The following is a 23041-nucleotide window of genomic DNA, read 5'->3' as shown; positions in this document are numbered from 1 at the left end:
TCTCAGGGTCGTGAGATGGAGCTCCTCATAGAGCTCTCACTCAGCATGGAGTCTGTTTGGGATTCTCTCCCGCTCCCTCCGGAGTGCCCCTCCCCTCGCTGTGTTCACTCTCTAATAAACAAAAATCTTTCAAAAGCTAAAATTTAAATTTAAAAAAAGCAACCATGAAAGAAGTATATGTTAGGGTATGATTATATATGCATAGACAATCCCTATAAGGATATATACTAAACCATTTATAGTAGTTAGGAAGTTAGGAAGGGGAACTTTTAGAGAGGAAAATGAAGATGGGGAAAATAGGATGAAGACCTATTTTCACTGTATACACTTTTATACCATTTGAATTTTGTACATATACTACTTATTAGATATAAACATATAACTTTTTTAAAGAATAATCTTTGTCTCCTCCTACTAAACTGCAAATTACTGAGCAAAAAAATTTTTTTCTGTTTTATTTGGTATGTATCCCTAGTGTCCAAAACAGTGCTTGGTAGATCATAGATGCTCAAGAAATATTTGTTGAGTGAATGAATGATATAAAGTAACTGATCTCACAGCATTGTTGTGAAGGTCATATGAGGATGCTACAGCTCCAGGGGGCAGAAAAAAGGCACTAATATATTAAAATTACCCATTAATCCAGATCCACCAATGACCTTATGTTACTACACCTAATCAAATGAAAACAAACCAAAAAAACGCCTGTATTCTGGTTCAATTTTTCACTCCATTTAACCCAAAACAAGGAAGTTTAACTGTATTATAAATAACCACATCTAAACAGAAATGTCCCAATTATTAACTCTTTTACTTTTGTTAACAGCAATTTTAAGAAGAGGAACCCAAATTTTCAGTTCCTATTCTTTTCCATGTAAGAGATACAAGTCTGGTATGTTGCTAGTGAAGATATTCAGGTTCACTGCAAGCTAGCTCAGGGTTCAATGCAATAGAGACTAAAAAAGTCAATCACTTGGAATTAAAAAAATATTAAAGTTAAGCTTTAGTTAGTGACAGTCTCTAGAATAGCATACATATAATTAGTAATACCTTATGGAGAATATTTAGGGGGGGGAAGGTGGCTGGAAAGGCTCTAAAAAATCTTAACATTAAAATTTCTGCCCTCTTGGGGCCCCTGGGTGGCTCAGTCGTTAAGTGTCTGCCTTCAGCTCAGGTCATGATCCCGAAGTCCTGGAATCGAGCCCCGCATCGGGCTCCCTGCTCAGTGGGAAGCCTGCTTCTCCCTCTCCCACTCCCCCTGCTTGTGTTCCCTCTCTCGCTGTGTCTCTGTCAAATAAATAAAATATTTTTAAAATAAAAAAATAAAAAATAAATAAAATTCCTGCCCTCTTGGGATGCCTGGGTGGCTCAGTCAGTTAAGTGTCTGCCTTTAGCTCAGGTCATGATCCCAGGGTCCTAGGATTGAGTCCCACATTGGGCTCCTTGCTCAGGAGGGAACCTGCTTCTCCCTCTGCCTGCCGTTCCCCTGCTTGTGCATGCTCTCGCTCTCTGACAAATAAATAAATAAAATCTTAAAACAAAAAATGTTTACTTAAAAAAAAAAATTCTGCCCTCTAACTCAGCAACACTTCAATGACATTCCCACCAAAGCGCATAATCTGAAGATTCATGTGCCATGAAGAAATATCAAACATCCTCAAAGTGACCACTTATAAAATAATGAGCCTGGACTCTTCAAAACTTTCAATGTTATAAAATACTTTAAAGACTCAGGAACTGTTCCAGATCAAAAAAACTAAAGAGATCTGCCAACTAAATGCAAAACATCACCGGAGATTTTCTTTTGCTATAAAGAATATTACTGGGACAACTGATTAGATCTGTACGTTACAGTATTGCTTCAATGTTAATTTCCTGCTTTTAATAACTGTATTATAGCTATATATGAAAATTCATAGTTTTTAGGATATTTTAGGGGTAGAGAGATATCATGACTGCAACTTATTTTCTTTTTTATTGAGGTGAAATTCACATAATATGAACCATTTTAAAGTATACGATTCAGTATATTTAGTGTACAATTCAGTGGCATTCAGTACATTCATAATTCTGTACAACCATCATCACTAACTAGTTTCAAAACCTTTTCTTTTCTTTTTTTTTCCAAAACCTTTTTACCACTCCCAAAGGAAACTCTGTATCCATTAAGCAGTCACTCCCTCTATGTCCGTACCTCCTCCACCTCCAACACTTGGCAACCACTAATCTGTTTTATTTCTGTGGATCTACATATTCTGGATATTATATAAATAGAATCATATATGACCTTAAACATTTGGTTACTTTCACTTAGCATAATGTTTTCATTGATCATCTACACAGGAACATGTATCAATGTATCAGTATTTCTTTCCTTTTTAAGGCTGAATAATATTCCACTGTATGTATGTATCACATTTTGCTTACCTATTATTGGGTAATGGGCATTGGGTTGATGGACACTGGGTTGTTTCTCCCTTTTGTTTATTGTGAATAATGTTGCTATGATGCAACTTTAAAATGGTTCAGAAAAAAAACCTCTGTGTATATGTGTGTGTGTGTGTGTGACCGTATGGATAAAGAGAAAAGAAAAAGCAAATGTAGTAAAATATTAACATTTGAGGAATCTGAGTAAAGGATATTCAGGAATTCTTTGTAGCATTCTTTCAATTTTCTGTTAAGTCTGAAATTATGTCAAGAAATATTTTAAATTAATAATTGAAAAAAATTCCTGCCTTCTGAGGACACAGGAAACTAGGAATTCTCATTTACTCCTACTGGTGGGGAGGTAAACTGTTACAATCAACGTAAAGGAGAGCAATTTGGCAATATCTGGTAAAACATACCCTATAATCTAGCATTCCACTTACAGATATACATCCTCAACCAAGTGTTTTGTTTTGTTTTTTAAGATTTTATTTATTTATTTGAGAGAGAGAGAATGAGAGATAGAGAGCACGAGAGGGAAGACGGTCAGAGGGAGAAGCAGACTCCCTGCTGAGCAGGGAGCCCAATGTGGGACTCGATCCCGGGACTCCAGGATCATGACCTGAGCCGAAGGCAGTCGCTTAACCAACTGAGCCACCCAGGCGCCCTCAAGTGTTTTTTTAAACTGTGGATCATGATCCATTGTGAAGTCAGTTTAGTAGGTCAAAAACAGCATTTTAGGGGCGCCTGGGTGGCTCAGTTGGTTAAGCGACTGCCTTCGGCTCAGGTCATGATCCTGGAGTCCCGGGATCGAGTCCCACATTGGGCTTCCTGCTCAGCAGGGAGTCTGCTTCTCCCTCTGACTCTCTTCCCTCTTGTGCTCTCTATCTCTCATTCTCTCTCTCTCTCTCAAATAAATAAATAAAATCTTTAAAAAAACCCAGCATTTTAAAAAATGAAATAGAATACAAACAAAAAAAGTCAGAGGATATCCCTCATAGTAAAGATTAAGAATCGTTTTGTGAAATTTTCTTTTCAACTGAGATGAATTTCAAAAATCATGTTGAGGAAGAAAACCAAATCACAAATGGCTAACTGTTAAATAATTAAATTTATATGATGTTCAAAAGGTAAAACAATATTTTTAGGTATACATTCATAGGTAACAGAAACTACTTAAAAATACAATGAAATCATTAACATAAAATTCAGGACAGTTGTGACCCCTGCAGGGAAAGGAGAGAAAGACACATTTATAAAAACTACACCTGGACTAGAGAATTTTTTAAGCATAAGTTGTGTACGTTATATATTTGTATTGTTCGGTATATGTAGAAGGTATAAGGATTGATTCCTTCCTTCCTTCCTTCCTTCCTTCCTTCCTTCCTTCCTTCCTTCCTTCCTTCCTTCTTTCCTCCCTCCCTTCCTTCCTCCCTCCCTCCCTCCCTCCCTCTCTCCCTTCCTTCCTCCCTCCCTTCCTCCCTTCCTTCCTCCCTCCCTCCTCCCTTCCTTCCTTCCTCCCTCCCTTTTTTGAAGGTATAAGGACTTCTTGCTTTTGCTCTGCACTATTACAGAAAGGGGCAGAGATGGATAGCCACACTGAGTAGGGGAGATCTCTCTTATTCTCAACCAAGGGAATTAAGCTGGGAGGAAAGGGAGAGATTGATAAACCTCCAAAAGAGGTTCAAATGAATAAATGGGTCTGAGGGAAACTTCAACAGACAAAGCAATACTATCTATGGTATATAGGTATGGATATATAAGAAAAAACATAAAAAAAACCATGGACTGAATCACCCCAAATTCATGAAAACAGGTTTCAGTGGCTAGGGAGAAAAGAGGGCAGGACTAGGAGGAAAACAAAAAAGATAGAACTTACCGGTACTGTCCTATTTTAAATTTAAAATGTTAACACATGTTAATTCTGGGTGATATGTACATGGGTTATTTGTTACATTAGCCTCCATACTTCTCTGTATGTTTTTCATATGGAAAAAAAATCCTTCTGGTGAGTATCTATTTCAATTTTAGATATTTGTATTTTTTATTCTACTTCTAGGAACTTACCTACAGGAACATATATATGTATGCACTTATATAAGTGAACGTGAACCTATATAAACGTTCACTGCAACCTTGTTTGTAATAGCAAACTATTGAGAATAACCCAAAATGGCCATCAAAATGACTGCTTATATATATTGTGTAACAACTATGTCATCAAGAAAATTTTTAAACAAATTTATATGTGTTGATATGAAGAATACTCCAAATTATGTTAAATAAAAATATTGGTTGCATATTTATATTAAATACATATAAAACATGCCTATTAAATACATATTTATGTAAATGTACATAGTAAAATATGATATGCATGTAAACATATATGTGTTAAATACATATTTATATTAAAATACGTGTATGTCTATGTACACTCAGCACATCTCTGGAAAGAACCCAAGGAATTAAAGGATGGGGTAGAAGGGCGATTTACCTGGCATTAGATTCATCTGTATCTTTTAATTTTATTCCACATATTTGTATCACCTATTTAAACAAATTTTTAACTATATATAATACATAATGCATAGATAATATAATACATAACAATGTACAACAGTCCCCCCTTATCCATGTTTTTTTTTTTTAAGATTTTATTTATTTATTTGACAGAGAGAGACAGCGAGAGAGGGAACGCAAGCAGGCTTCCCGCCAGGCAGGGAGCCCGATGCGGGGCTCGATCCCAGGACCCTGGGACCATGACCTGAGCCGAAGGCAGACGCTTAACTGACTGAGCCACCCAGGTGCCCCCTTATCCATGGTTTTACTTTCCCATGGTCAACCACGATCTGGAAGCAGATGATCCCCCTGATATACGGTCAGAAGATCAATAGTAGCCTAAGACGAGGTCACAATGCCTGCGTCATTCACCTCCCTTCGTCTCATCACATAGGCATTTCATCACATCACATTATCATAGGAAGGGTGAGTACAGTCCAATAAGATATTTTGAGAGAGAGACCACACTCATATAACTTTTATTACAGCGTATTGTTATAATTATTCTATTTTATTACTAGTTATTGTTGTTAATCTCTTACTGTGCCTAATTTATAAATTAAACTTTATCAAGATACATATGTATAAGAAAAAAACACAGTATATACAGGGTTTGGTACTATCTACAATTTCAGGCATCCACTGGGGGACCTGGAACGTATCTCCTATGGACGTGGGGGGACAAGAATACTATACAGCATAATTCTATTTTTGAAAGGCAAAATTTATATATGCCTAGAAAAAATCCTGTAGCTTATACCAACTTAACAGTAATTGTATCTAGAGGATAGAATTTAGGGGCCTTTTACTTTTTTCATGATATATTTCCCTAATGTTTAAATTTTTCACAATGGGTAAATATTATCTGTGTGACAAAAAATATTTTTTTAAAAAAACAAAATCTTTGCAACAGATAAATGTTGATCTTCTCTTTGGCTTAATGAAATGTTTACATTTTGATTCCCTATTTAAGTTTGTGCTACAGACAAGGTTTTCCTTTCCCATGTTAAAGGAAGGGTTCTTATTATTTTGTAAATTTTTTTTAAATGACAAACACTGGTTCTTTTTCTTAGCAAGATTTTTTTCTATAGCTAGAAATTCTATCTAGAGATCATTACATCTATATAATCTACTAGATACTCTTCTCCACTCATCATAAATTCTGCTTTAACTTTTCTTCCTAACCAGTCTTCTTGTATAATCATTTGTTCCTGAGTAATACTGAATATTAAAAGAATTTTCAAGGAAGGGGACTTGGAGTTATGTTTTTCTTGTCATGCCTCAAATATTCCAAAAATGTATTGCTCTTACTTGCATTTTATTTTTTTTATTTTATTATTTATTTATTTATTTATTTTGCTCTGACTTGGATTTTAAAACATTTTATAGGCAAAGAACAAATATGGAGAGTTGCCAGTCCAAAGGAGTATTTTGTTTTTCTATCTCAAGGAATATAAATTATAAATATGTCTAAAAGAAAACATTTCACTACAGCAAGATTGTTTTCTTTTAAGAAACAAATGAAAAATAAAATTTGTTTTTAGGTGATAGAGTTAAAACTTACTAACCATGATGAATAACCTCTATTGCAGTTCCTAAAAGTTTCCTTAAAAATAAACCAAAAAGACATTTAGTTGTAAACAAGAGAAAAAGAGTCTCTACCCCTTAGCTAGCCCTTTGGGCCTGGAGCTACAAAATACTAATTTACACTTTATTCGACCTAGAAATATTTATCTCAGGAGAGCCGTCTGAGCAGGGGTACAACAGTAACATACTAGAGGGCTTGGCGTTAGGAGAAAAGTCACAATGTCAGAGGGCCATTGGCAAGGAAATTTCATTTTTCTACTAACAGAAGAACTGTTTGGAAGAAGATTATTGAGAATGGACTAACTAGAGAAGAAAACATGAAGAAGGTTAGAATGCAACAGTCCAGAACAATTTAAAAGGACCAGGACCAGACAGCAAACTCCTTTGAGAACTGACTCCCATATCCTTTTTCTCTTCTCATCTTTGGTCTTCTCAAACTTGTTTTTCTCAACCATTCCAATCTTCCCCAATTTTGCCTAGTTGTAAAGAAAAAAAATCAAGATCTGACCTACATCTCAATCATGTCCACCTCTGTTGTATCTCTCTATCATGGAATCTCCTCCTTCTAAGGGAAGGCTTTATCTCAATTTCAGAGCCACCTGCCATAGCCAGGATTCTAAAGTGACTCATAGCCAGAAAATGGGTGAAAATCCTCTGACCTACTAAAAGAAAGAAAGAACTATAAAAAGGGCTAGATTCACTTACCACGAACTTGCTTTTTTATTTCTTTGGCAGAATCCAGCCATGTCTGTAAAAAGAAGAAAAGGCATTCACACACAGCTCCAAAACACACAAAGCACAGAGTACCAGAGCAGGATTACTGGACATTTTCGAATAGATTCTCTAGGTCAATCTATATCTCTGATATTCTCTGCATTAATTTCACACAGCATAGTAAACGTGAGCAGAGAAATAGGGAGCCAGACAGTTAGGAATGAATCCTAACTCCACTACTTCCTAGCTGAGCGATTTTAGGCATCTCTGTATCTGTTTTCTCATCTACTAGAGGAAATTAAAATGAGATACTAGTAGCAGTGCCCGTCTCATACACTTATTGTGAAGATTAAATGAGCTAATACATGTAAAACTTTTAGTAAAGAAGAAATGCTAAATAAGCACTTGCTATTTTTATCATTCTGTAAAGAGTAGTAGAGATATAACCAGGATTAATTAACATCACCCAGATCTTATTTTTCCCTCCAACTCTGACCTCCAATCTCATTTAAGTTTTCTATGTCAACATGGCATCTGGTACATGTTTCATGCTCAGTTAATATTTATTGGATGAGTGATTATGTTGTTTTCCCTGACTACTCTTGCCCACACTAATCTCTCCTTTTACTGTTCTCCAACCCCACTTAGAGTCTACACACCATTAGGGCAGGATTCTTCAATTTATGGTGGACCATGAAAAATAATGGCACTTGGAAAGAGCCTCACCATTAACATCTTTTGCAGGCTCCTTGGGAAATGTTCAAAGACAGAAATTTCTAAATTAAATTGTTTAAAATATTTTTATTGATATAAGAGACATACAAAAACATACCTAAAACATAAGTGTATAGCTCAATAACTTATCAAAGTGAACACATGAGTTTAACATTGTCAGCACCCAGGAGCCCCTCTCCTGCTTCCTCCCAATACCTCTCCATACCCTCCTCCAAAAGGTTTAAAACTGAATTTTAGTGATATTTAGAGTAAAGTACCCCTTCCTCGCCCTCTATCAACAAAGACAAAAGGCACAAGGCTACCATTCTATCTGCCCTGCCCAAGAAATGAACTTGAATTCCACAACCTTATATTTGATTATATACTACTTTAACTGTTTTATAAAGGTAGTCATCACAACAGACAATAAACACAAGAGTGAAGATTAATTTCCTTTTCTGTCCCCTTTCTCCACAATTAACACAGAAGATTAAGAAATGTGTTAAAAATATACCATTTAATATAAAATTATTCCTTAGAATAAAAACTAAGCACACACTTGTTTAAGCCCTGTCAGAAAGGCAGTAACTCTCATTTCTCATTATGATTAAAGAACTTTAAGTTGTTACAGGTCCAAAGGCAAAGGAAGACTTCAAAAAGTCCAATTAATAAGTTTCATGGAACCACTGAGAATCATCATTTATACCATGCAACCCAGAACTCTTAAGAAAGACTACTTTTTACCACTTTGGAATGAAACATCACTCACCATAATGAGGCAACTCTATATTTTCCACTATTTTTTTAGAGAAATCTCCCAAGGTAACCTGAAGCTGCCAAGTGTCTTACAGGGATTTTTCAGCCATTCTATGACTCTGGAGCTAGAATTCCCACCAATTTGACATAACGAGGGCAAACCCAGATTTGTGTCAATCACATGTGACTCCAAGGTATTAGTGACGTTATAGAACAAATTATTATTGCTTCAGTACCTAGAGCTCCAAATCCAAATAAAAAACAATGTGTACAAGATAATAAAAATCAATGTGTACAAGAATAGGTACTTTTATGCTCAATTTAAATGATTCAATTCACAGCATTTTATTTAGCCAACAAATATTTGAGGAGTAACCCCATGTGCTAGGCACTGAAGTTTCAAAACAGGATTTAAAAATTGTACTTGTCCTCAACGAGCTGTCGGTCTAATGGAAGAGGTGAAAAGTGAACAACTGATTTTTTATTCTAAGTGTGAGAATGATGATTATAGTAATGTGTGAGAGTGCTATGATGAGGGTGTTCTAGGAGCACAGAGGAGGTGCACCAAAATGGACTGGGGAGAAGAGGCAGTTAGGAAATGTTTCTCAAGAGAATGTTTGGGAGACCTAAGCCGCATCTTCATGGACAAACAAGAGTTAGCCAGGCAAAACAGAAGAGGGAGTAAATAAAAAGGCCCAGGGTATAAAAGAACATGTCTCAGTTGTGACATGTAGGTGAGCATAGCTGGAACAAAGAAGTGAGGAGGGGAGATACAAAACGGAAGAGAATGGTATGGTAAGGGTCAGATCAGGGGGAACTCAGTATTTCACAGTAAGAAACTCTGACTTTTTCAAGTTCCAGGCAAGGGGGAGCCATTGAAGGATTTAAAATAAAGGAGTGACATGAATTAGAGGAAGGACTATATAAAGGGAGACAAAATGAGGGGTTGCTGTTGAGAACGATAACTGTGGTACAGGAGAGAATAACAGTTATGGGTACAGGCTTTGAAGTCAGATAGTCTTGAGTTCTAATCCTGTCTCAACCTCTCTACCATTTAATAGCTGTGTAACCTTATATAAGATCATCTAAATCTCAATTTTCTCATATATAAAATTGGGATAAAACTACCCTCCTCGGGGTGCCTGGGTGGCTCAGTCAGTTGGGTGTCCAACTCTTGGTTTCAGCTCAGGTCATGACCTTGGGGTCCTGGAATCAAGCCCCACGCTGAGCTCCCCACTCAGCATGGAGTCTGCTTGAGGATTCTCTTTCCTTCTCCCCTCCCTCCACTCTCTCTCTCTCTCAAATAAATAAGTAAATCGTTTTTTAAAAAACCTACTCTCTTCAGAGTTTTTATGGATTAAATTATTTGATGTATATAAAAAGCACATAAGCAACACTCAATAAATTGTGCTGATACTGATCATCAAAAGGGCTTGATAGGATGAAGTCTATGGGACAGAAAAGAAATATGTGCATTAAAAGACATATACCAGAATGTTCCAACAGCAGTATTCTTAAAAGCCCAAACTATATACAAGCCAAACATCCATCAATAGTAGAATATATAAAAGTGTGGTATAGTCAATTAACTTTTTTTAAGAATTTATATTTTTAAATTTATTTTTGAAGATTTTATTTATTTGACAGAGAGAGAGAGACAGCAAGAGTGGGAACACAAGCAGTGGGAGAGGGAGAAGCAGGTTTCCCGCGGAGCAGGGAGCCCAATGTGGGGCTCAATCCCAGGACCCTGGGATCATGACCTGAGCCGAAGGCAGATGCTTAACGACTGAGCCACCCAGGCGCCCCTCAAACAATGAACATTTATACAGAAATGAGAATGAATGATCTACTGTTACACCACGGATGAATCTCAAAAACACAATACTGAACAAAATAAAAGAAGCCAGACCTAAGAGAACATATGTATGATTTCATTTTTACAATACAGTTTAAAAACAAGCAAAGCTAACTGACGGTAATAGATGTCAGGAAGACATCTGTTACTTTTACCGGGTGGGGTGGGAGTAATGATTGTTAGGGGATGGAGGGAGTGACTGGGAGGGGGCACAAAAGGGGATTCTGGAGTCCTGGTAATGTTTATTTTCTCAATCTTGCGGGTATTTACAGATGTGTTCACTTTGTAAAAATTCTTTGAAATACGCATGTATGATTTACACACTTCCCTGTATTATGTTAGACTAAATAGGTGAGGAACTAGAGATAGTTATATGTAAACCAATTTCTCAAGAGAATGGTTTTGAAGGAGAGGTGAAAGAGAGGGTTATAGCTAGGGGAAAAAGATAGGAATTAACTTATAAAATAACAAAATATTGAGAGGACAAAAGTTATAGAATTGTATCTTATCGGGATCCTTTTTTTTAAAGATTTTATTTATTTATTTGAGAAAGAGAGCCTGAGAGAGAGAGCACACATGAGCAGCAAGCCCGATGCGGGACTTGATCCAAGGGACCCTGGGATCATGACCTGGGCCAAAGACAGGCGCTTAACCAACTGAGCCACTCAGGCACCAATTATTAGGGTTCTTAAGATGTCCCCAAAATAGCAAGTCTGGATAATCTTCTGGTTTCTATTTGAATACTTTCAGTTGCAAGGATTCCCTTTATTTTTTTTTTTTTTAAGGATTCCTTCTGAAGGGTCCATTTTGCTGATCATTTCCTGTGAGTTAAATAAATTAACATCTTATTTATTTATTTATTTATTAAATTAACATTTTAACAGAACTTAAATTGTGCTTTAAAAAAGTATCACATAAAAAAAAAGTATCACATTCCTTCTTGAGCTTAAAAAAAGTTTCGAAATAATAGAGATGAATAACAGTAATAGCCTGATACAGATCTTTATTCATTCAACTGAAGAATTACAGGTCTCACATGTACTCTCCTACTTTAAAACACCTTCTCACATGTTGTCCCTTTCACTTGGAATACTCTATCCCAATTTCTTCATCTGGAAGATTCTTGACTATCTAATTCAGATCTTATGTTACCTTCACAGAAAACCCCTTTTTTTGTGGGTTCCCATCTTACTGCTGCCTCCTCATCAGTCTGGGAGCTCCCTGAGCAAAGAGACTATGTCTTTTATAGTTCTGTCTGGCACAAGGCACATGCAGTCGACTCAATAAATGTTTGATGAATAAATGAATAAACAAATGAAAAATGCTACTGAAATAAACCAGTATAGAGATGATAAAGTTTCAACTAAGGCAATGTCATTTAAGTAAGTAAAATGACTAGGAACTTTTCACATCTTTTGTGGCAATATAACCTTAGGTTCATAAAGTTTTAAGAAAAAACCCTAAGAAAGAACATTCCTTGAGTTGGCCATCAGCTACCTTTATCTGGAGGTCCTAAAACCCTGCACATACATATAAGTGATCTAGACAAATCCTTGTCTTTTTTTTTTTTAAGATTTTATTTATTTATTTGACAGAGAGAGACACAGCGAGAGTAGGAACACAAGCAGGGGAAGTGGGAGGAGAATCAGGCTTCCCACCGAGCAGGGAGCCCAATGTGGGGCTCGATCCCAGGACCCTGGGATCATGACCTGAGCCGAAGGCAGATGCTTAACGACTGAGCTACCCAGGAGCCCCTCGTCTTTTGAGGTAAAAGGATTATCTATAAGCTCCACAAGTCTGTCTTCCTTAACTTGAGGAATAACCATTGTTTATGCTTCTGTTAGTATGCTGACTTCAAATCACTGCTCCAAGATGTTTGTAGAAACTCTAGCACAGTAATTCTAGGTCTGACTCTTTAAGTGTTAAAAAAAGCCACATTTAAATCCACTGGAGATGTCAAACCAAATCTTTGGAGCAAAAGACAAGATCCCAAATACAGCCTCCTACTCTGCAAGTATGTTTACAAAATTCATCTTAGTCTTTCTGATTTGCCAGACAATAAAGATACAATCCTTATTGGTACTTGCTTCAAAGCTAGTCATGAATCAATTTAAAACAATCCATTCTTTCAGATGACAATAAGTTAAATGCCTCACACTACAGATTTAATATTCACTCAAGTGGTGTTTGCTATTTGCCTTTGCAAGGTGAAAGAAAGACCCTCCTGGCTATGACTGATTACCTATTCAGAGTTAAAAATTTGACTCCTAAGGTAAGAAAATTCATCCACACAGAAATAAAAGAAAAGACAGAGGACCATGACTGAACTGAATGAACTACTCATTTAAAATTCTCAGTATTTACCAAAAGAGCTCAAGATTTTTGCTTAGGAAGGGAATTTGGGGAGGAGGGGGTAAGAATTAATGTGGGTGACATTTCTCCAAGGAAAAAAATCCGATTCATTCATAAACAACCAAGCAGGAATAAAACGTAGGAAACAACTATTTAACTCATATAACTTTGATTCATAGTGGTAATAAATGTCTCATGGGGTTACAGAATTTTGCTGCTAACTGCCTTTCCTCTTCTCTAGCCAGACTTAGTCTGGCAATAGGCCTGTTAATTATGTAGTCAGTAGGGAAAGAGAATAAGCAAGCCATTCCATGTGAGGAAAAGGTCAATTCAATTAACTTTCCTCCCTGCTAAAGGTACCCAATTGTCTACAAACAATCCAGAAGTTCTTAAGGAGAGAACTTACATATACAAAGGACAAATCTTTACACACAAAAAAAGATGACAGACAATAGACTGGGACTGGAAAGAGGATAGTCATCTCTGTTTGTCTTATGGTTCACATTTTTCCCCACAATTTGAGGAACGTTAAAAAGAAAACCATAAGCCCAAAATGGCATCACCTAGGTTAACCAAATCAGTAAACCAAGACTTAATATCTAACCTAACTACAGTTTCAACCACCAAGAAATGTAACCTTTAACTAGTCAACATGGGAATTTCCTGGTCAGCACTAAGATATTTACTAATAGACCCTGTCTGTTCCCCTTGGAGGGTGACCTTGCCTAAAACAGTGGATTCTTGGCTAATAATTTCCTCTTTTCCATTCCCTCTTTACCTTAAAAAACCTTTGCTTTCCTGTAAGCCTTCAGAGCTCCCCTCTACTTGCTAGGTGGAACGCTGCCCAATTCATGAAATGATTACCAAGGGCAATTAGATCTTTAAAATTTACTTGGTTGAATTTTTGTAATTTAACAGGAACTAATTCCGGTAGGTAGGAAACAAAAACCAAGAAACAAGAACAAAACGTAAAATTCAAGGAAAGAGGAATAAAAAGCTGAAGGAGAAAATCATTTAGGAAGGAGCAGGACGCAGGGAATTTCAGGAGGGAATGGACTGGGAGGAAGCCACTCTGCCTTTATATGCTTCAGTTTTCTCATCTCTAAAATGAGGGGATTGAACCCCAGGAGATTTTGTAACTCTAGTACTCTTTGTGTTTTCAGAATGACAGAAAATTTGGATAAACGACTAACAACACTAATGGCTTTACACATTTAAGCGTTTCCTGACTCTCTATATACTTCTAAAGAGACTATCTGGAAATCTGGCTTACTGCCAGTAGATATACATAGGTAATGGTGACTAAAATGAAATCGAACAGCATGACGGGCGGAGCAACTGCACCATGTCCAAGGGCAGCTCAGCAGCTGCACCAGCCACTGTAGGAGGGGCCTTCCGCAGGTCCCCCCTCTCCCCTCCACACCGGGGATAAAATTTAGCAACAAGAAGCAAGCAGTTCACGTGGTGTCAGTGGACTGAGACTAAACCAATACCGGGGCCCTACAGCCCTATCCCCATCAGCCTGATAATCCCCAGCGTCGCCGAACTCCCTCTGGGTTCCTGGGCCAGCAAGATGCTGGAACAAGATTCGGAGTCCACGGCTGGGGGGACACGGATCCTAGTCCCACCGGCAAGGAACCAGTAACCAAGGGAGCAGCGCCCCACCAGGGCTCACCGCAGAAGCCCAGCCAGTTGGTTCCAGGGCCTGCCACTTCTGCGGGGGCACCTTCCCTGGTCCGACAGCAGCCCCGGCCCAGCGCCCGCATCGCTGCTGTTCCTGTGACAAGGCCTTCTCTTACCGGCCCAAGCTGGCCATGTACCCGGCTGGCACATGGCGGCCTCCCCCCCATCCATGCCCCACTGCCCAAGGTCTTCTGCTATCCCTCCAAGCTTGCAGCCCATGGCCACATGTGCCACCAATGCCATCCCTCTCCTTGCCCACACTGCCACAAGCCTTTTTCATTCCCCTCCAGACTGGCTGCACAAAGCCTGTGTCACAACCCCCATGGTGCCAGGCCACCAGGCCACAGCCCCGCATCGCTGCTCCAAGCTGAACCTAGGCCTTTGGCTAAAGACCCGTCCTGCTCCTTCATCAATGCAGCTAGCATCAGGCTGACAGCCCAGGGCAGCATGAGCGAGCCCTCCCCTTAGCTCATGGTCCTCTCTGCCATCAGCCTGGGTCAGTAAAGAGGTGGCATTTCTAAGCTGGGCTGGCAAGGAGATTGGCTCCATGCTGGGCTCGAACTTATAAGGCTGAGGAACTCTTTCCTCACCTGTTTTGGGAAGGGGAAGATATCATCCACAGAGAGTTAGCAATGGGCTCCAAACCATGGACTTGGAGCTGTGGTTACAAAGCAAATCCTGGCTCTGGTTTTCCTCTCCTATTCATATGGCAAAAGTAAAAAGTCTGCTGCCACTGTGGTTTGGTAAGGAGTGTGGGGAAACAGGGTCTCTCCTTATTGTTTTAAGTTAAATTTGTACCTCCATTTTGGGAAGGAAGGAAGGTAGGAAGGAAGGAAAGAAGGAAGGAAGGGAGGAAGACAATAAGATTTTACTAGCTTAATTCTACAAAGGGAAGGGCACACAAAAGATCATGAATCAGAATGGCTTTGGCCTTCTCAAGAGCAGCACTGGAAGCTAGAAGACAATGGAGCAATGCCACCAAAATTATGATGGCAAATAACTTCAAGTGTAAAATTCTATACCCAACCAAACTAACAACGAAACGTGAGGGTAGAATAAAGACATTTTTCAGACATATAATGTCTCAAAAAGATTATGTCTCACATGCCATTTCTTAGAAGAAGCACTCTATCAAAACACAAGGAAAAGCTAGGACAAAGGAAATAGGAGAAACTTCACAGGAGTGAGGCAAATCAAATCCCCAGGATGATGGTGATGGGAAATACCAGGGACAGCTACACGGGAGCAGAGAGAGCAACTCATCCATACTAAAGAAGTATGACTCAAGAGGGAGCATATTGAAGGACTGTCATCACCAAGATGGCTTTTGCTATTGTATTGGCCTTTTAACCTGACAATGCTAAGGTAAGTCTTCCCCAAATTCATTTTTGTACAAGATTTGCTTGGCAAGTACCTGCTTTCCCTTCTATGCCCTACTTCCCAGATCAGCCCAAAGACCCTCATTTTAACCCAAAGAAAAACTCTGCTTTGACCTATTTCTCAAAGCTGGAGGTTGGTCACACTGAATTTAAAAGCAGAAAATATAGAACAGTTCATCACCTCTAACCATGTTTCTGTTGGATATCCTGTAAGAACCTGGAGCCTACTATAGACCTGACAAATGCTCTGAATATGATAAGCCCTATATTTCCCAGGATTCACTTGCCCACTGACTTCCCCAAAAGGGGCTCTTATAAACTATCAGGGAAGTTGAAACTAGATTATGATTCTGAAACAACAGCTTTTCTCTTCTAGAAATATTTTATCTAAGAGGGATAATAATGCCCTTTTTTATACAGCCAGGTTTATACTTTGCTATTCAGCTTTTATATTAGCCACTTTTAATATCACTTTACACATAAATATTTAAATGAATATAAATAAAGCAATTTAATATGTGATTTTGAAAAGTATTATAAAGGAAATAAAACCTGCCAACAGGACAATTATGGATGGCACCACCAATGGTGAAAAGTTATTAATGCAACTCAAAGTTTTTTTTTATAATTTTTTATTGTTATGTTAATCACCATACATTACATCATTAGTTTTTGATGTAGTGTTCCATGATTCATTGTTTGTGCACAACACCCAGTGCTCCACGCAGAACGTGCCCTCTTTAATACCCATCACCGGGCTAACCCATCCCCCCACCCCCCTCCCCTCTAGAACCCTCAGTTTGTTTTTCAGAGTCCATCGTCTCTCATGGTTTGTCTCCCTCTCCGACTTACTCCCCTTCATTCTTCCCCTCCTGCTATCTTCTTCTTCTTTTTTTTTCTTAACATATATTGCATTATTTGTTTCAGAAGTACAGATCTGTGATTCATCAGTCTTGTACAATTCACAGTGCTCACCATAGCACATACCCTCCCCAATGTCTATCACCCAGCCACCCAATCCCTCCCACCCCCCACCACTCCAGCAACCCTCAGTTTGTTTTGTTTCCTGAGATTAAGAATTCCTCGTATCAGTGAGGTCATATGATACATGTCTTTCTCTGATAGACTTATTTCACTCAGCATAACACCCTCCAGTTCCATCCACGTCGTTGCAAATGGCAAGATCTCATTCCTTTTGATGGCTGCATAATATTCCATTGTGTATATATACCACATCTTCTTTATCCATTCATCTGTCGATGGACATCTTGGCTCTTTCCACAGTTTGGCTATTGTGGACATTGCTGCTATAAACATTGGGGTGCACGTACCCCTTCGGATCCCTACATTTGTATCTTTGTGGTAAATACCCAGTAGTGCAATTGCTGGATTGTATGGTAGCTCTATTTTCAACTGTTTGAGGAACCTCCATACTGTTTTCCAGAGTGCAACTCAAAGTTTTTGTAGCAATGTGGGCCCAAGAAGCTCAACTGCAAGTGGAAAAGAATTTCCTCTGCTGAATGTCTGATGAATGAGCTAGCTTCTCAAAATTTAACTATGCGTGGTTCATAGATATTATTTCCAGTTATATTAAGTAGATATTCAGTGACTTTACTGACATGCCAAATTCAAGCATTCTCAATTATTCTCAAATCAACCTTGGATTTTTCTTTTCCTTTTTTTTTTTTTTTTTTGCACCCATAGTGTAAAAACATTGGATTATCCCACTGAGCTTGTATAACATAAAATACTTTTCAGAGTACGTTCCTTCATTCATTGAATAATTTTCTAGCTCACAGCTGCTGAATGTTTTTCACTGTAGTTTTGGAGGTATTGTTTTTTAATTACCTTCAGTCTTCCCTTATTAATGGAACTTAGAGGCTTCAGTACAAGTTGGTTTGAGCCTTTAAGGACAAAGATTAAGTCCTTAAAGAACAATATTAACCTAGTGCTGGTAGACACAGTTCTTCTGCTTGAACCAACAGTCACTCACATAGAAGGACAAACTATTATTGCAAACTACTATGTAACTACTAGTATATTCTACAAATAGATTTTATTTAGGCAAAGGGCAATTCCATATCTTCAAGTTTGCATTCTAACTCAAATAATCCAATCTATAGAGTCTGCAGTTGTTAAAGGCTGCTGCCCCTAACTTTTTTTAACGAACATAAATTACCTTGGAGAAAGAACCAACAAAACTCACTTTAAATAAATCGTATACAAAACTCTTTCCAGGACCTGGCCCCTGTGTAGCTCTCCAGATTCATCTCTTACTCTGTTCCTCATTTCCTATGTTTAGCCAGGCTCCTAGTTCCTCCAATGCCACTCTCTCAATTCTAGGCCTTTATACAATCCAATCTCTCTCCACCTCACTTGCCCATTTAATCCATCAATTCTCGGCTCAGGCAACACATCCCCAGGGAAGACTTCCCTGGCCATACCCTGTCATGACATCTTAAGATTTCCTTTTATATAACACTCGCCACACTAAACTATAAGTTCCAGAGGGCAGAGACCATGTCTATCTTATCCACAGCCCTATCCATATCATCTAGGATAGCACCTGCAAAGATTTGTTAAACTGGACTAAAGTTTTTATCACTAGATTTTAAGCTAAATACTTGTAATTTTCAGTAAATTGGCCTAGGAAATAATTCAAGTTTCCTGAAGCAAATACCTGACTTTTAACCTTTCTTTCCTCCTCCATGTTCTCACACTTTCTTTTGCTTCTTTCAAAAGTTAACTACTCACTTCCTTTTGGGCTAGAAGAAAATGTCAGATTCATTTAGGGCTGTTTCAATAATATTGGGGTTTTATTCTCTTTTATAACATTACTCTCAAGTTATAACTATATATAATTATTGTATAATTATAATATTGATAGATCATCCATTCAACAAATATTTATTATGAACCTACTAGATACAATACTAATTGCATAATATATGAAGTTATTGGTATCTACTTGCTAATCAGGACATCATAGCTCTGTACTTCCCCTGTCCTTTAAAAAGACAGTACAGTGGATACTTTCTCTCAATGATGAAAGAACACAACAGCAGCAATGGTCTTTTCTTTAAAATGTTCTAGAGGGAAAATCTGAGAAACAAGAATAGGCAAGAATAACTCTTAAGTACACTGTATCTTGGAGAGGCAGGCACAAATACACTCTTAACGACAATAAAAGAATTTAAACAAGTATTTTGACAATCAGTCTCCTCACCTTAGAGGCTGCATTATCCCAAATGGCTAGACCAAAGTAGTCCTCTTCCAAAAGATTGAGGTGCTCACACACTCGTTTAAGCAAATCTTGTCCCTTAGCATGTTTCTGCAAAGACATACATATTTTGAGGTTTCCTCTTATTCCTGTATTTATCACCAAATAAAATAAAGTGTCACTTCCCAATTTCCTCTTTTATCGGTGGTTACCACCACTTTCTGATGGTTTATACAGCGTAAGTAGAGCAATGTGGGTTATAAAAATCCTGTTTCTTTATTTGTCAGTTGTCAGCTTAAATATGCAACACACTTAGAGTGGCTTGGAAATAGTGCTAGAATTTAAAGCATAATTTTACCTTCCCTTCATCAACCATTCCCTATTTCCATCTTAAACATCACATTCTTTATTTTTGGGGCAGTATTTCCTGAAGCTTGCTATGGGCTGCTGTCATCATGACCACCTAAATTCACTGAATCTAGTGTCAACATTGACAGTTAATAGTGACTATGGAAACCATCAGACTTGCTACTGTTCTCAGACCAAATGTCCTAAGAGAATGAGCTATGTCTCAACTCCCTCCTGAAAAATGCACAAAGTCTAGATACCCAACAGACATTACCTGTTGCAGTGGCTTTTTCAGTGGTGTACGAATTGTCTTCTTAGTAAAGAAACACTTCTTAGAAAATCAAACCACTGCCAAATTTGGGTACTAATATTCCTAATTAGCCTAACTTAGAGGCTAAGATGCATAGTCAAAAAGTCCTGGCTCCTCCATTTACAAGCAAAACAACCTGGGTCAATTCAATTAATAATGCTGAACATTAGCTTTCTTATATGTAAAATGATAAGAATATTTATATCCATCTTACCTAGCTACTGGAATTGTTGAAAAAAATCAAACATGCTAATGACCTCTGAGAAATATATTTTTTAAATACTTCAAAAAAATTAGAAATCATTTTTGACACACACACATGACATGTCCTCTCAATGAACAGTTATTTTTAATGACTGTTAATAATTCACATAGATGTTAATTCATTTTCAGACTTAACCCATCTATGGTAATCATTTTCCTCATTTTTCCCTCTTATGTTTTCACTCCAAATGACAGAAATGATTTGGGAATTCTTCACGTACAGGTCCCTACTCCCTTATTTATAATTACAAAATCCAGAAGCTCTAAAAAGTAAAATTTTAGGCTTTTTGGCGGGGGGTGGGGGGCGGATTCCAAAGTTCATGTGAAGGCAAATCCTGACCTGAACTGTTATGAGGCTATTTATGGTCTTTATGTACCTACCTTAGAATGAATCTTGGTACTGCCACACACCCTGCTGGGTGTGTTATGAAATATGCAGTATAAGTACTTACTCCCTTTCTAAAACCCAAAATATTCTGAATTCTGAAACATATCTGCCCACAAATATTTCAGGTATAAAGAACCCAGTTCTGGACCTTGGTCTGAATGGGAAGAATGTGCGGAATAGCTTTTCCCATCTCTCAGCTCGCTAGTGGTGAGAAGCAGAAAGAGCAGACCATAGGTCTCTGGTAGTTACCAGGTATAGCAGCTATTTTCAAAGTACAATAGTGTATTTTTCTTGATTTCTTCTTTGAAACTTGGAGAGGGAATATCTATTAATAGATATAAGGTGACATTTTAGACTATTAGTGCTTTGATATATTTGCATTTGCAGGCAGATAATTCAATTCATAATTACATACCTAAAATACAAGTATATGTGAATTATATATGTCTTATCAATAAAGGCTATTATTAGTAATAATCACAACAATTGCTTTATATCAAGCATATAACTGATAATTACTGCTCTAGTTTAAAAAATGGTTAGATTTTTAAGGATTTTAACTTGTCTTGAAGGAGCAAAAGAATAACCAAGTAACTGACATTTTTTATTCAATCCTGACTCAATGACTTATTTTTTCAGAAAATAACAAAGTATTTTAAAAAATGGCATTACTTGATTTAAACTGTTTATATCCTATTTCACAGGGCTAAAGAAATGCATTGAATAAATCAAGGCTTATTAAGGTTTAGATCTGGGCCAGCAGAAATGACCACACAGTAACTTTTTTACAAATATAATTATGGGAATAGCTAGACCTAATATCAGAAATTGAGGCTACCTGGAAAATCTATTCATGGCAGGTCACTCTATAAATAACAACCGTTTTTAAACGAAATTGTTTTGGATTATGAAAGTAACACATGCTCAATTCACAAGTTTTGGCAGATACAGAAAAAACTGGAGAAGAAATAAGACTCACTCATAATCCTTCCAGGCCTCCACTTCCAGAAAATCCCTATTAACATTTCAGTTCATAGAAACAGTCACTGGCACTACTTACTCAACCCTACATGGAACAATTTTTAAGAGTTCTGACTATGGAAATTAAAATGCACTCACCTCCACAACACATTCATAAACGGTGTCATCCAACAAAGAAACCTTGCAATGCATGTTTCTGTGTCTTCTGATTGATTTCTGGGAAGCTTTTAATTCTCTTTCTGCTTTGGAGTCAGGACTTTCTTCTTTTACTTCTATCTTAGAGCAGTCTTCAAGGCCTCCCCCTTCCTTAGTTTCAAAGTCTGGATCTTCTCTGTGTTCTTCCTGAGCAGGCTGCATATCCATGACATCAAATCAGTAATAAAGACATTTCACAAAATATGCTGTATACATTTTAATAACTATAATAATGCTACCAATAAATGCAGTGAGGAAGAAAAACTGCTAAAACAAATATAAATGATATTAAGATTAAATAAATTATTAATCTATAAAAGATATTATGATCTCCTAAAAGATCTATACACTCACTATGCTATCCTTAAAACTTCTCAGGTAGAATCCTACCTTTCAAATCAATACATGAAGGTTTTAGGTAAACTACAGGACACCAATCTGTTGCTCTCAGCATTATGTATTTTTCCTGACTATGCCATTATACATTATTTTTTTAAAGATTTTATTTATTTATTTGTCAGACAGAGAACACAAGCAGGGGGAGCAGCAGAGGCAGAGGGAGAAGCAGCCTCCCTGCTGAGCAGGGAGCCCAATGTGGGACTTGATCCCAGGACCCTGGGATCATGACCTGAGCCGAAGGCAGACACCTAACCGACTGAGCCACCCAGGCATCCCACCATTATACATTATTAAAGTTTATCAAAACCTTACCATCTCTGCCCCATGCTCCTCAATTTTAGCAAGGTAGCTTTATGAATTGCAAAATGAGATGTGATTTATCACATATTCTAAATCTTATGAATGGCTAAGAGGGAGTCTTGGGACCAATTTTAGAGCATAAAGCAACATATAAACTAGGCTAACAACTGTAACTACAAGTTAACTCCTTTCTATCATTTATCTATCATGCTCAATGCAAATACGATTCAAAGAAGCAAGAGACATTGAAATCTGGGTTTCCGGGGGTTATCCTGAAGTCATCCCAAAGTTATACAAGTAAGTGAAACAACATTTTGGCACATACTTTCTTACTTCCAACATAATAAAACTGCTGAAAGATTCTTAACTGAACCTCACTAATTCTTTTCTTTTGGAATATAAGGTTGACATAAAGGAAAAAGGACCTAATTATTTAGCTCCCGAATTAGATATTGGAGGTGGTCCAAAAGGCTCCTCCCCATCCTTCGTGGCCCTTTCATGCGACCTCTTCAGAGAGGCCTTCAATCGGCTGTCCTATCTAGCCTATCCCCATTCTGCTATTCATGTCAGTACCCCACTTACTCCCTTCATAACATTTGTTATAATA

At 37.7% G+C, this 23041-nt stretch overlaps 1 protein-coding gene across 18 annotated transcripts in view; it reads right to left on the bottom strand.

Annotated features, from left to right (window-relative positions):
* EPB41 (erythrocyte membrane protein band 4.1) overlaps positions 1–23041 on the bottom strand; it is a 195725-nt gene that overhangs the window by 81631 nt on the left and 91053 nt on the right. For all 18 annotated transcript variants that reach the window (XR_004820034.1, XM_027571680.2, XM_027571708.2 and 15 more), the window contains 3 exons: positions 21679–21891; positions 19256–19360; positions 7282–7324 (listed from right to left, as the gene is read on the bottom strand). Coding sequence is in view for 17 of the 18 variants with exons in the window: in XM_027571655.2 (XP_027427456.1) it covers positions 7282–7324; positions 19256–19360; positions 21679–21891 (361 nt within the window). In the remaining variant the exon portion in view is untranslated. The remainder of the gene's footprint in view (positions 1–7281; positions 7325–19255; positions 19361–21678; positions 21892–23041) is intronic.

This window comes from Zalophus californianus, chromosome 4 (genome assembly GCF_009762305.2).
Source record: "Zalophus californianus isolate mZalCal1 chromosome 4, mZalCal1.pri.v2, whole genome shotgun sequence".
Lineage (NCBI taxonomy): Eukaryota > Metazoa > Chordata > Mammalia > Carnivora > Otariidae > Zalophus > Zalophus californianus.
Note: the sequence above shows the minus strand (reverse complement) of the source record. Positions and strands in the feature narration are given on the sequence as shown.